Below are 15,098 nucleotides of genomic sequence, written 5' to 3' on the forward strand. Positions count from 1 at the left end.
TGTTGTTCGTTTCGTTAATAAATTCCAACTAAATTTAATTATTGTTTATTTTTTATTTTATTTATATAGGAGGTCGGTGGATCGGTAGGGTTTTGAATTTCAACAATGAAATGTACTCCAGAGGAAGCAGTGATAAGAATTCACGGAATGTTGAGTTTAACTCAAATTCGGTTTTGAGTGGTTTTTGCCGATATCGTTGTGAAAAATTTGAGAAAGACAAATTGAGTATTGCCTTAATCAATGAATAACAATAATATGAAGTGGCTATTGCCGCTTTTTATGTTGATAAAAAAAATGTTAGGAAAATAATTTATGATTAGCAAAAAAACAGAGTATCTGAAGGGTGTTGAATTTCTTTCTTGGCCAATTTGGGGATAAGAACAATTCTAGGAATTGTGATTACAAATTGAAATATTTAGAGGAAATTAATTTTACACAAAAAAATACATTTTAAAAAAATCCACGCCTATGTAGTCCTCAAAAAATATTTTAAAAAAATAATTTTTAAAAAATCCACGCCTATGTAGTCCTCAAAAAATAATTAAAAAAATAATTTTTAAAAAATCCACGCCTATGTAGTCCTCAAAAAATAATTTTTAAAAAATCCAAGCCTATGTAGTCCTCAAAAAATAATTTAAAAAAAATAATTTTTAAAAAATCCGTGCCTGTGGTTAGCCCTCAAAAAATAATTTTTAAAAAATCCACGCCTATGGTTAGCCCTCAAAAAATAATTAAAAAAATAATTTTTAAAAAATCCACGCCTATGGTTAGCCCTCAAAAAATAATTTAAAAAATAATTTTTTAAAAAATCCACGCCTAAGTTTGGGAGTAAATATTAATTTTTAAAAAATCCGCGCCTATAGTTACCCCTCAAAAAATTATTTAAAAAAAATTTATTTAAAAAAAATTATTTAAAAAAAAATTCTTTAAAAAAAAATTATTTTTAAAAAATCCACGCCTACATTCTGTAAAAAATCCATGTTTAGACACCAAAAAATTATTTCAAAAAATACGAAATTTCCGGTGATTTCCCTAAGAGCATGACTAAGTTTGCCCACAATAATCAGTTTGGTCAATTTTGGCTCGAACATAATTCTCCAATATCATTGCCTAATCTTATCGTCATTTGATTATGACCGTCAAAAGATTTTCGGTTATCGGTAAAAATATAAGCCAATTGTTTGAACATATTTATTTTAATGTTCAATTAATAAGTAATACATATTGAATTGTTGTAGTTGTTGTAAAAAAACACGTCTCTGAATGGGTTATCAAAGTAAGGGGATATACAAAAGTAAGGGTGACTTATTCGAAAAAGAAAGGGTTTAATAATAATCGCTTGGCTACCAAATGACATTTAAAATATCGGTTGCCTGGGTGAGGTCAAAGATGTCCTTAATAAAATATTCTTTAATAAATCCACGCCTTATATAGACCCTGACAAAATATTCTTTAATAAATCCACGCCTCAGTTGGCCCTTGAAAAATATTCTTTAATAAATCCACGCCTCAGTTGACCCTGACAAAATATTCTTTAATAAATCCACGCCTTATTATGGTCCTTGGAAAAATATTCCTTAAAAATCCACGCCTCATATAGAGCCTTCTTTAAAATGAAATATTAAATATTCTTTTCACGCCTAACAGTGTGGTATCTATCCGAATACTCCCTTCCCTTAAAAGAAAACCAATTAAATTCTGAATGATTTTTCTTTTCTTTACTATGGTCATCATTAGGACCAACTGATAAACTACATCGATAAGAAGGTAAATGTGACCATAACTTAAGACAGAAAGCGTGTCCATTTCAAGTGATTGACAAACAACATGAATGGCCGTCTCATCGGTTATTCAGATACACCTCAAGCAAATCCTCCTCCGTTGCTGGGCAACTAGACCACCTCTCAACAGCAAAACGAGATATAAACGAGACCTGTTGACTTGTTCGATCAAACATACATAATGTTTAAGGTGCAGTTAAGTGTAATATTGTAGCACACCGGTATTTTGGGGTTCTTTTTTTTTTTTTGAACCGTATATGGTAACAAATCTCCCTACCAAAAATAATTAATATTCACCTCCTTTTTGCGGTAGTCCCCCATATAACACCCTTTTTATACCCTTCACCACACTGTGGTTTAGGGTATTATGTATTTGTCCATATGTTTGTAACAGCAAAAGGAAACGAGATATACACATGGTTCCTTTTGAGAATATGCATAGAATCACTTTCTGAGTCGACATATTCATGTCCGTCTGTCCATCTGTTGGTGTTAAATTGTAAACAATGTACAGGTCATATTTATAATCTGAATTCGATGAAATTTGGCACAGCTCATTTATTTGGCCCAAGGACGAATTGGGAAAAATCGGTTCAGATTTAGCGGATATGGCACAAAATATATATTTTAACATGTGCCAAATTTTATAAACCAAAGATATACCATATATATATTTTTTCCACGAAATTCGGATAGCGTAATGAATTAGGTGCCAACTTTTATTGTTATATGGTGTGTGTTAAGTTTCCAATGTTAAATTGTAAAAAATCAGGTCGCATTTATGATCCGAATTTGATGAAAATATAGTTCCATATTGAAATTGGGAAAAATCGGATTAAGATATAGCTCCCATATATATTTTCATCCGATTTAATGTAAATGGTGTACCAAAGTCCCTATATATCTTTCGATTTGCACGAAATTTGGCACCGCATACTGAATTGAGTCTAGAATGATGTGTGTTAAGTTTCCAAAAAATCGGTTCAGATTTAGATACAGCTCCCACATATATTTTCATCCGATTTAATGTAAATGGTGTACGAAGGTCCCTATATATTTTTCAATTTGCACGAAATTTGACACAGCATACTGAATTGAGTCTAAAATTATGTGTGTTAAGTTTGCTGAAAATCGGTCCAGTTTTAAATGTAGCTCCCATATATAGTTTCGTCGGATTTTATGTAAAGTCCCTATATATGTAAAGTCCCTATATATCTTTCGGTTTGCACAAAATTTGGCATATCGTACTGAATTGAGCCTAGAGTGATGTCAGCCAAGTTTCGTGAAAATCGGCCCAGATTTAGATATAGCTCCCTTATATATTTTCGTCCGATTTTAGGTAAATGGTGCACCAAAGACCGTATATATCCTTCGATTTGCACGAAATGTCGCATAGGGTTCTGAATTAAGGGGACCCCCCCATTCTCGGGGTCAAAATTTTTGTTGATATAATTCGAATCTACACTGATTAAAGAATGTCTCTAAAAAATTTCAAGTGAAAATCTCAAGAACTCTTGAAGATATAGTCGATTTATTGTATCAGCATCAAGTGACGGCTGAAGGGCTTCTCAAACTTTAAACGCGTTTTTCTCTAAACATTTTTTTGCGAATGGCGGGCACGATAACTCAAAAACTAATAACCCAATCGGTTCCAAATTTTGCAACGTTTCTCTGGGAGTGTATAGCTCTCGTATGAACTAGGATAAAGCAAATCGGTGAAGATCTTCCTTATTTTTTAACTTGGCTTTTGGTAAAAAATCTGCGATTTTTCAAAAATAATTTTTCAAAAGTCCACCATTTTGTTAATTTTAGAGCGAAGTCAATAATCCTAGTTCATACGAGAGCCAGACATGTACTCTTTCTAACACCGTTGGAATTTTCGGATTCCGATGTTCCAGTGAGGAGTTATCATGCCCGCCATCAAAAATAAGGACTTTTCTTTAATTACAAAAAACAACAACAAAACAATAACAAAATTTTTTTGTAAATTATTTTTCTTCTCTTTTAAATCTTCAATTATATATGTGCAAAGTTACAAACCTTAACAAGCATTGGTATTGATTTACCAGCCCATTGAAAATCTTGAAAAAATAAAATCGAGAATGGGGGGGTGTTCCCTTAAGTCTAGAACGATGTGTGCAAAGTTTCGTGAAAATCGGTTCAGATTTAGATATAGCTCCCATATATATTTTGGTCCGATTTTATGTAATTGGTGCACCAATTCCCTATATATCTTTCGATTTGCACGAATTTTGGTATAATGTACTGAATTAAGTCTAGAACGGTGTTGCTAAGCTTCGTGGAAGGATCCATAGCTAAGCCGATTGACACAACGTACTGAAGTAATGCAAATTAGTCTCTGGCAAGTTTTCCTGAAGTCGGTTCAGATATAGATATATAACAAAAACGTGACGTTTGTTAGGATACATATGTAGGATATACCCAAAGTGGTGATGGGTATCATATAGTCGGCCCAGTCCGACTTTAATACTTTACTCACTGGTTTAAAAATTCATTTTCAAGGGTCTATACAAGATCTGGATTTTTTAAATAATTTTTTCAAGAATCTATACAAGGCGTAGATTTTTTTCAAGGGTCTATACAAATCGTGGATTTTGAAAATTAATTTTCAAGGGTCTATACAAATCGTGGATTTTGAAAATTATTTTTTCAAGGGTCTATACAAATCGTGGATTTTTTTTGTGCTTTAATTTTGTTCTCCACTGTGTGAGTTTTTCCTGTCCTGTGGACTTATCTGTCGATGACACTGCACTTGCCTTCTTGAAATACTAGACTTAGTTGCTCAATGAAAATTGCAATAGAACGATGAAACCCCCTTCCCCTCGTGTAAACAAAACCCTCCATGCCCAGTACCATCTGACACCGGTTTGCCGGCTCACTTTTACTCAACTCAGAATCGTCAAGATGCCCCACTTGAGTGGGTCTTACTTCTGCCGGCTAAGTTATGTGTGTGCGTGTTTTTATATGCGGATTGAGTTTGAGTCTAGTCTTAATAAATATCAATTAAATTCCACACAATAGCTCAGTTGAGCTTGAGACTTCGTGGGGTTATCACATAACAGCGGGATTGTTAGTGCAGTGTGAAAAATAAAGTGAAGTGGAAAAAAATTGGAAAATTTATTTGAAAAACAAAAAATATATTAAAAACAACAACAACAATGTTAATTTCCGACTTTAAGTCGGCCAAATTTTTAGCTTGCCTCTGCATTTTCTTGGCCCTGGTGGAAAATGCTGAATTACTTCCCCAGAAGAGGCAGCAACAAAAATCAATGCCAAATGTAGGGGCTCATTGTGGCTATGCGGTAGGTCAAACAATGTTATCGCTGATAATGTAAAGAACACACAAAATAACAACAACAAAAACTACAAGAAAAAAAGAAAACATCTTCATTATTCTCAAAAAAAAAGAAATTAAAAAAATCTACAACAAATTAAAAAAAAATAAAAAATCTAAATAAATTATTTTTTAGAGTTGCCCCAAAACCAAGCCGCATATGCTGAATGTCCACTTGGTTCCGCACACCCATGATGATGTAGGCTGGCTGAAGACAGTCGATCAATATTATTATGGCAGTCAAACGTTGATACAAAAAGCCGGCGTGCAATATATTTTAGATTCAGTGGTTGCGGAATTGCTAAAGGATCCCGAGAAACGTTTTATTTATGTCGAGTCGGCATTCTTTTTCAAATGGTGGTCCGAACAGTCGGATGCCATGAAGCAGCAAGTCCGTATGTTGGTCGATGAAGGGCGTTTGGAATTTATTGGCGGGGCCTGGAGTATGAATGATGAGGCAACGACCCATTATCAGAGTATCATTGATCAATTTGCATGGGGATTGAGGTGAGTTGTGAAAAACCTTAATAAATTAAAATGCAGAAGAAATTAATTTTTAAAAAAATCCGCATCTCCTATGGACTCTTAAAAACTTAATTTTAAAAATCCACGCGAACCTTGAAAATGTAATGAACCTTGAAAAAATAATTTTAAAAAATTCACACCGTGTACAGAGCCTTAAAACATTATTTTAAACCAGTGAGCGGAGCAGTATAGTCGGACGTGGCCGACCATATGATACCCTACACAACTTCCACGAAAATCTAACTTTGTGTGGTTCTATATTCTGTGCTTGGGCAATATTTCGCGATATGTTCACCCTCTTGACCCACTAGAGGTCTACAAATATTACTAATATTCAGTAGAGCCCTTCTAATTACTTATTCAGATTCCCTTCACCGTGGGTCATGTTGTGATGTTCGGATTTCAATTGTGGCCTTAAGATCGATTCGAAAAAAACACAAAAAATTAAGTTTTCGGTACACTTCATACCAATATTATTATCTGTTCATTACCGAAAATTGTAGGCGTTGTCCTTGACCATACCTGGAACCTCATGGAATATTTCAAAGTCATCAGCGCTATATTTTCGCCCTCTAGTGTGGTAATGACTTACTAAATAATATCTGATTACCTAGCCACTTGTAAATATTAATGTGTAACTCCCACATCCGAGTACATACAACAATATAGTTGATATCAATTTAAAGGTCAACCACTCCTCTTGGATATATCACCAACTTCTCGGCTCTATGTCCTGCAGGAGTAAATATATACGCTATAGAATAAAAATGTTCTTATTTTTCACACAAAAGTCAGGGTCCATTTGACCCGCTAAATATTGGCCGATCTTTATCAAAACAGGCTTGCTTATTCTTTGGCCCGATCCCCTTCTCCATGAAAAAATTCGCCATGTTCAGGCCATAGCTGAGGTCTCTGGAGTAACCAGAAAATCAGAAAAAATTAAGATTTTGGTCCATTTCGACCCCTAAATATTAATCGATCTTTACCAAAAACAATAGGGATCTTCATTGGCCTGAACCCATCCTACATGCAAAATTTCATGAAGATTGGTCCATAACTGTGGCCTGTATCGTGAACAGACAGATGGACGGACACCCATGTCTAGATCGACTAAGCTAGTCGAGATATGACGATCGATATACTTAAACCGATCGATCCACGCCTTGAGTAGAGCCCTGAAAATTTAATTTAGAAAATCCACGCCTTGAGTAGAGCCCTGAAAATTTAATTTAGAAAATCCACGCCTTGAAAATTTAATTTAGAAAATCCACTCCTTGAGTAGAGCCTGGAAAACTTAATTTAAACCAGTAAGGAAAGTAGTTAAGACGGACGGGGCCGACTATATGATACCCATCACCACTTTGGCTATATTCAACAGATGAAATCTAACAGACGTCGCATTTTTAAAGGACCAGTAAAATGAAATTCGATCCATAAACATGTCATTCTGCAACCAATACTAATTTTTTTTCATTTGGTCAGATATAGAAGCTATATCTAAATCGGGAGCGATTTTCAGAAAACTCAACACACATCATTCTAGACCTAATTCATTACGCTATGCCAAATTTCGTGCAAATCGAACGATATATAGAAACTTCGGTGCACCATTTCCATTAAATCGGACGAAAATATATATGGGAGCTATATCTAAATCTGAACCGATTTTTCCGAAAATTAGCACACATCATTATAGACCTAATTCAGTACGCTGTGCCAAATTTCGTGCAAATCGAAAGATATATAGGGACTTTGGTGCACCATTTCTATTAAATCGGACGAAAATATATATGGGAGCTATATCTAAATCTGAACCGATTTTTCCGAAAATTAGCACACATCATTATAGACCTAATTCAGTACGCTGTGCCAAATTTCGTGCAAATCGAAAGATATATAGGGACTTTGGTGCACCATTTACCTTAAATCGGACGAAAATATATGTGGGTTCTATATCTAAATCTAGATCGATTTTCAGGAAACTTAACACACATCATTCTAGACCTTATTCATTACGATATACAAAATTTCGTGCAAATCGAGAGATATGTAGGGACTTCGGTGCACCATTTACCTTAAATCGGACGGAAATATAGATGAGAAATCTGAACCGATTTTCAGGAAAATTAACACAAATCATTCTAGACCTAATTCATTACGCTGTGCCAAACTTCGTATAAATCGAAAGATATATAGGGACTTTGGTGCACCATTTACATTAAATCGGACGAAAATATATATGGGAGCTATGTCTAAATCTGAACCGATTATCACGAAACTTAACACACATCATTCTAGACCTCATTCATTACGCTATGCCAAATTTCATGCAAATCGAAAGATATATAGGGACTTTGGTACACCATTTACATAAAAACGGATGAAAATATAGTTGGGAGCTATATATATATCTGAACCGATTTTCAGGAAACTTAGCACACTTCATTCTAGGCATAGTTCAGTACGCTGTGCCAAATTTCGTGCAAATCGAAAGCTATTTAAGGACTTTGCTGCACCATTTACCTTAAATCGGACGAAAATATATATGGGAGATATATCTAAATTTGAACGAAAATTAGCACACATCATTCTAGGCTTAATTTAGTACACTGTGCCAAATTTCATGCAAATCGAAAAATATATAGGGACTTTGGTGCACCATCTACATTAAATCGGACGAAAATATTAATGGGAGTTATATGTAAATCTGGACCGATTTTCAGGAAACTTAACACCCATAATTGTTTACCTAATTCAGTGCGCTCTGCCAAATTTCGTGCAAATTGAAAGATATGTAGGGACTTTGGTACATCATTTACATTAAATCGGACGAAAATATATATGGGAGCCATATCTAAATCTGAACCGATTTTCAGGAAACTTAACAAGCACCATTCCAGACCTAATTTATTACGTTGTACAAAATTTCGTGTAAATCGAAAGATATATAGGGACTTCGGTGCACCATTTACATCGGACGAAAATATATATGGGAGCTATATCTAAATTTGAACCGATTTTCCCCAATTTCAATAGGTCCTTGAGCCAAATAAGTGACGTATGCCAAATTTCATCTAAGTCGGATCATAAATGCGACCTGTACATTGTTCACAAAAATACATGGACGGACGGACAGACGGACATGCGTAAATCGATTCAGAATGTGATTCTATGCATATTCTCAAAAGGAACCATGTGTCTATCTCGTTTCCTTTTGCCTGTTACAAACATATGCACAAAGACATAATGCCCTGTACCACAGTGTGGTGAAGGGTATACAAAATCCACGCCTTGTATAGACCCTTGAGAAAATAATTAAAAAAACACGCCTTGAGTAAACCCTTGAAAAATGTTATTTTAAAAAATCCACGCCTTGAGTAAAGCCTTGAACATATAATCAACGCTTGGTTTGGACCCTTGAAAAATATTTTTAAAAATCCACTCTTCTTCTTCTTCTTTTATTTGAATTCGTCTCTCTTTGTTTTCTTCCCCCTAGACGCCTCAATGACACCTTTGGTGAATGTGGCCGACCTCGCATTGGCTGGCAAATTGACCCCTTCGGCCATTCCCGTGAAATGGCCTCAATGTTTGCCCAAATGGGCTTTGATGGCCTCTTCTTTGGCCGTTTGGATTATCAGGACAAGGATGAGCGCTTAATGACGAAGAAAGCGGAAATGATTTGGAGAGCTTCGGCAAATTTAGATGAAGATGCCCATCTCTTCACCGGAGCCCTTTATAACCAATATCAACCCCCACCAGGATTCTGTTTCGATATTCTATGTGCCGATGAGCCGATTATCGATGGCAAACACAGTCCGGATAATAATGTCAAGAGGAGGGTAAGTACGAATGGAGTTCGAAATTAAATTTTTGGAAATTTGGAAAATTTTTGAAATGTTGTTTTTTGGCCAGGTCGATGAATTCTTTGAGTTTGTCAAGAAACAATCAAAATATTATCGCACCAATAATATTATTGTGACCATGGGCGGTGATTTTACCTATCAGGATGCCAATGTTTATTATAAAAATTTGGATAAATTAATAAGGTAAAAATTAAATTTTGAAAAAAATATTTGGATATTGGAAAAAAATTCGGCTTAACTTGGCTTAGAGTGTAAAAAATCCTTACCCATGTTCAGAATATTTTTGTAGGGGTGGCTGAGGACCCACCGGATCTTTCAGCTACTCCTTTGTAGTAGTTACCTCCTTACAAATGACCTCCATGTTAATAAGACCCCATATACACCCCCATAGGTAGATGAATTCTTTAAAATAGCCCTTGAAATGGCAGAGGGCTATCGCTCCAATAATATTCTGGTTACCATGGGTGAGGATTTCCATTACCAAAATGCCAATATGTGGTATAAAAATTTGGATAAATTAATAAAGTAAGCCGATTTTTTTCCAAGTCCAAGAAAGTCTCTCTCTAACACCCCACCCTTCTCCGCACAGATATGCCAATGAACGCCAGGTGAATGGCTCCCAAATAAATCTGCTCTACTCCACTCCCTCATGCTATCTGAAGGCTCTCCACGATGCTGGCATTACATGGCCCACAAAGGATGATGATTTCTTCCCCTATGCCTCCGATCCGCATGCCTATTGGACGGGATATTTCACCTCACGGCCCACCATCAAACGTTACGAACGCATGGGCAATAATTTCTTACAGGTTTGTAAACAGCTGACCACCCTCACTCCGAACTTGCATCCGGAATTATTACCTCACCTCGGTTTTATGCGTGAAACGATGGGTGTAATGCAACATCATGATGCAGTAACGGGTACCGAAAAACAAAAGGTGGCCTATGATTATGCTCGTCATCTTAGTGTGGGAATGCGAACATGTTCGGCTAATGCCCGTTCGGTATTGAATGTTTTGGTTGAAGGTGACTCACCGCGTCCGAAACGTTATGGCAAACCACGACCGGTGAAATTTGAATTTAAAACTTGTTCGTTGCTGAATATTAGTTCGTGTGATGTGTCGGAGCAGAGTGAGCAATTTGTGTTGACGCTTTATAATCCTCTGGGTCATTTGACAGATGAATATGTGAGGATCCCAGTGCCAGATGTTAACTATGTTGTCAAAGATTATAAAGGTAAGAGATTTTTAATATTAAAACCAGTAACGAAAAGTAGTAAAGTAGGACTGAGCCGACTATATGATACCCTTCACCACTTTGGGTATATTGCGCATATGTATCCTTACAATAGCATGTCAATGTTCCCTCGAAGGAACATACACATGCCTTTCTGCAACCTATGATAAATTTATAGGATATATAGACACTTTGGTACACCATTTCATTAAAATCGGACGAAAATATATGTTGGAGCTATATAGAAATCTGAACCGATCTTCTAAATTTAACACACATCATTCTAGACTCAATTCATTACGCTATGCAAAATTTCGTGCAAATCGAAGGAAATGTAGGGACTTTGGTGCACCATTTCATTAAAATCGGACGAAAATATATATGGGAGCTATATAGAAATCTGAACCGATCTTCGAAAATTTAACACACATCGTTCTTGGCTCAATTCAGTACGCTATGCCAAATTTCATGCAAATCGAAGGATATATAGGGACTTTGGTGCACGATTTACCTAAAATCGGACGAAAATATATATGGGAGCTATAGCGAAATCCGAACCGATTTTCACGAAACTTAAAACACATCATTCTAGACATAATTAAGTACGCTATGCCAAATTTCGTGCAAATCGGGACTGTGGTACACCATTTACATTGAATCGGACGAAAATATATATGAGAGCTATATCGAAATCTGAACCGATATTCGAGAAATTTAACACACATCGTTCTAGACTTATTTCAGTACGCTATGCCAAATTTCATGCAAATCGAAGGATATATAGGGACTTTGGTAAACCATTTGCATTAAATCGGGTGAAACTATATATGGGAGCTATATAGAAATCTGCACCGATTTTCCCGAAACTTAACTCACATCACTCTAGACATTATTTAGAACGTTATGCCAAATTTCGTGTAAATCGAAAGATATATAGGGACTTTGGTGCACCATTTCATTAAAATCGGACGAAAATATATATGGGAGCTATATAGAAATCTGAACCGATTTTCACGAAACTTGGCAGACATCACTCTAGACTTTATTTATTACGCTATGCCAAATTTCGTGCAAATCGAAGTATATATAAGGACTTTGGTGCCCTATTTACCTAAAATCGGAGGGAATATATATATGAGCTATATAGAAATCTGAACCGATCTTCGCGAAATTTAACACACATCGTTCTAGACTTAATTCAGTACGATATGCCAAACTTCATGCAAATCGAAGGATATAAAGGACTTTGGTGCACTATTTACATAAAATCGGACGAAGATATATATGGGAGCTATATAGAAATCTGAACCGATTTTCCCGAAACTTAGCACACATCATTCTAGACTCAATTCATTACGCTATGCCAAATTTCGTGCAAATCGAAAGATATATAGGGACTTTGGTGCACCAATTACATTAAATCGGGTGAAACTATATATGGGAGCTATATCTAAATCTGAACCGATTTGCACGAAACTTGGCAGACATCACTCTAGGCTCAATTCAGTACGTTATGCCAAATTTCGTGCAAAACGAAAGATATATAGGGACTTTGGTACACCATTCGGACGAAAAAATATATGAAGCTATGTCTAAATCTGAACCGATTTTTACCAATACCAATAGGGTTCGTCCTTGGGCCAAATAAATGAGCTGTGCCAAATTTCATCCAGTTCGGATTTTAAATGCGCCCCAATAGTTTGTAACGCCGCGAAATATTGGTCCTAGACCCACCATTAAGTATACCGATCGCCATATCTCGACTAGCTGAGTCGATTTTGACATGTGTGTCCGTCCATCTGTCCATTATAATTTGTAAACACGATACAGGCCACATTTATGGATGGAGTGGACCGAAAACCTATTTTTTTTTTTTGAGTCGATTTATAGGCAGCTATTATAAGCCGAACATCACTATACAGCCCATAGTGAAGGGAATCGGGACAAGTAATTAGAAGGGCTGTACTGAATATTAGTAATATTCGGAAAATATGTCAGTGTAAGGAAAAGGTGCTGTGTACCTCTTATCGGGCAAGAGGGTGCAAATATCACGAAATATTGCCCAGGATCGGAGTAAACATCCGCAGAAAGTTAGAACTCCGTAGTAATTGTTTAGGGTATCGTATGGTAGGCCCCGTCCGACTATATTGCTTCGCTCACTGGTTTCAAATTAATTTTCAAGGCTCAGACCAAGACTTCAATTGTTCTAATTAATTTTCAAGGGCCTATAAAAGGCTGGATTTTTTTCAAATAAATTTTCAAGATCTATTTTTTTCAAAAACTTAATTTTTATTTTATTACATTTTCTTCTCCCCAGATGTGGTCATGGACATCCAATATGTCCCTGTGGCCGACCCTGTACAAAATCTGACCTTCCGTGACTCTCAGGCAAAGTATGAATTGATATTCTTGGCCACTGAGCTACCGGCATTTGGTTATAAGTCCTACTACATCAAGAAGACCAATGGACATCACATGAAACCCGTACCAGATCCGGAGAATATGTCCAGCTTGATTGATATTGGTAATGAGGTAGGGAGGAGAATTTGCCGATATTTTTATAAAAAAAAATATTTTTAAATTTTTTTCTGTCCCCTGTAGTACCTGCGCCTGACCTTTGACACCAATGGCTTCCTGACCAATGTTGAGGCCGATGGGGTCTCTCGTATAGTGAATCAGGAATTTTTGTATTACGAAGCAGCCATTGGTAATAATCGTGAATTTGTAAACCGCTCCTCGGGAGCCTATATCTTTAGACCCAAGGAGGATAAGGTACGCACCGTAACCGTGGCTCCGGAGATCACCGTATATCGTGGCGATTTAGTCGAGGAGGTCCATCAGAAATTTAACGATTGGATTAGCCAGGTGATTCGCGTCTACAAGGGTAAACGTTATGCCGAATTTGAATGGATGGTTGGCCCTATCCCCATCGACGATGGTGTGGGCAAAGAAATCATTACTCGCTTTAATGCCGACATTAAATCGGAAGGTATTTTCTATACCGATTCGAATGGTCGTGAAATGATTAAACGATTGAAAGATCATCGTGACACCTGGAGGGTGAAATTGGAGGAACATATTGCGGGTAATTATTATCCGGTGACCACAAAGATAGCTTTGGAGGATGAACATGCCCGTATGGCCATATTGACGGATCGTGCTCAGGGTGGTTCGTCATTGTCGGATGGTTCATTGGAATTGATGGTTCATCGACGTCTACTGCACGATGATGCCTTTGGTGTTGATGAGTCATTGAATGAGACAGCCTATGGCCAGGGTTTGGTGGCCAGGGGTACACATTATTTGCTATTCGGTTCGTCACAGCTCGATCAAAGTCCCACCATACAGGCATGGGAAAGATTTACTCAATTGGAGAAAACTTTGTCGCCCTGGAAATTCTTTAGTCAGACGAATTATAGCTATACCCAATGGAGGCAACAGTTTACGAATATTGTGAGTTAGATACAGCCCCTCTGACACCCTTCCTTGGAACCTCTACTAACCTCCATTTTTTATTTCAGTTCACCGCCATGTCTGCGAACTTACCCAAAAATATCCACCTCCTCACCTTTGAACCCTGGCATGACCACGAAATCTTGGTACGCTTTGAACATCTGCTGGAAAAGGATGAGGATCCAATGTTCTCGAAATTTGTGCAATTCAATGTCAAGAACTTATTCGCCGGATTCTCAATCAGTGATATGCGAGAAACGACCCTGGATGGTAATGCTTGGCTTGATGAAAATCGTCGCATGGAATTTGTACCCGATCCTGAGGAAGATAACTATGAAAATTATGCCGTCTTCGCAAAGGCCTATAATTATGTCCAGCTACAAAAGGCTGATCGACCAATGGTTTCGACCGAGTTCTATGAGGAACTATTGCCGGCTGGTAAATTGGGTGCGGAAAATAATCGCTTGAAACGTGACACGTTGCACGATCATCAGGAATTGAATCGTTTGCGTAGCGAAAAATTGAAGCGAATGAAATATTCCATTGGGGAATTGCCCTTGGAGAAGAATGATGATCGCAAATTTTTAATTGAACTGAGTGCCATGGAGATAAGGACATTTATTTTGACCTTAGGACCAGTTTGAAAAACAAATTAAATATTTTGAAAGTAAATTCAAATAAATAAAAATATTGATATTCAGCAAAATAAAATTTCAGATTTTTTATACGGTAGTTCAAAAATCTCAAAATATTTTTTTAATGGGTCATCCACACATGCGGATTTTCCATAATTATTTTTTCCACGCCTTGTATAGGCCCTTGAAAAAATTATTTAAAAAATCCACGCCTTGTATAGGCCCTTGAAAAAATTATTTAAAAAATCCA

General features: G+C 36.6%; 1 protein-coding gene across 1 annotated transcript; it reads left to right on the top strand.

Moving 5' to 3' along the window:
* The first annotated feature begins 5,067 nt into the window (after nucleotides 1-5,067).
* On the top strand, nucleotides 5,068-14,857 carry LOC133338872 (lysosomal alpha-mannosidase). Its single transcript, XM_061546998.1, has 8 exons — nucleotides 5,068-5,104; nucleotides 5,273-5,643; nucleotides 9,158-9,500; nucleotides 9,574-9,707; nucleotides 10,114-10,760; nucleotides 13,078-13,292; nucleotides 13,362-14,213; nucleotides 14,282-14,857. The coding sequence occupies exons 1-8, from the start codon at nucleotides 5,072-5,074 to the stop codon at nucleotides 14,855-14,857; spliced, it is 3,171 nt and encodes a 1,056-aa protein (XP_061402982.1). The 5' UTR covers nucleotides 5,068-5,071.
* The last annotated feature ends 241 nt before the right edge of the window (nucleotides 14,858-15,098 follow it).

The sequence above is a fragment of the Musca vetustissima genome, unplaced genomic scaffold (genome assembly GCF_032173495.1).
Source record: "Musca vetustissima isolate MV318-11 ecotype Yass unplaced genomic scaffold, APGP_CSIRO_Mvet_v1 utg24453, whole genome shotgun sequence".
NCBI classification, from domain to species: Eukaryota; Metazoa; Arthropoda; class Insecta; order Diptera; family Muscidae; genus Musca; species Musca vetustissima.

Excerpts from the sequence above, each read along its gene's own strand:
- LOC133338872 (XM_061546998.1), top strand. The coding sequence starts at position 5,072 with ATGCCAAATGTAGGGGCTCATTGTGGCTATGCG. Across the intron at positions 9,708-10,113 it reads AATTTGGATAAATTAATAAG|ATATGCCAATGAACGCCAGG; the intron begins GTAAAAATTAAA and ends TTCTCCGCACAG. Across the intron at positions 14,214-14,281 it reads GGCAACAGTTTACGAATATT|TTCACCGCCATGTCTGCGAA; the intron begins GTGAGTTAGATA and ends TTTTTATTTCAG.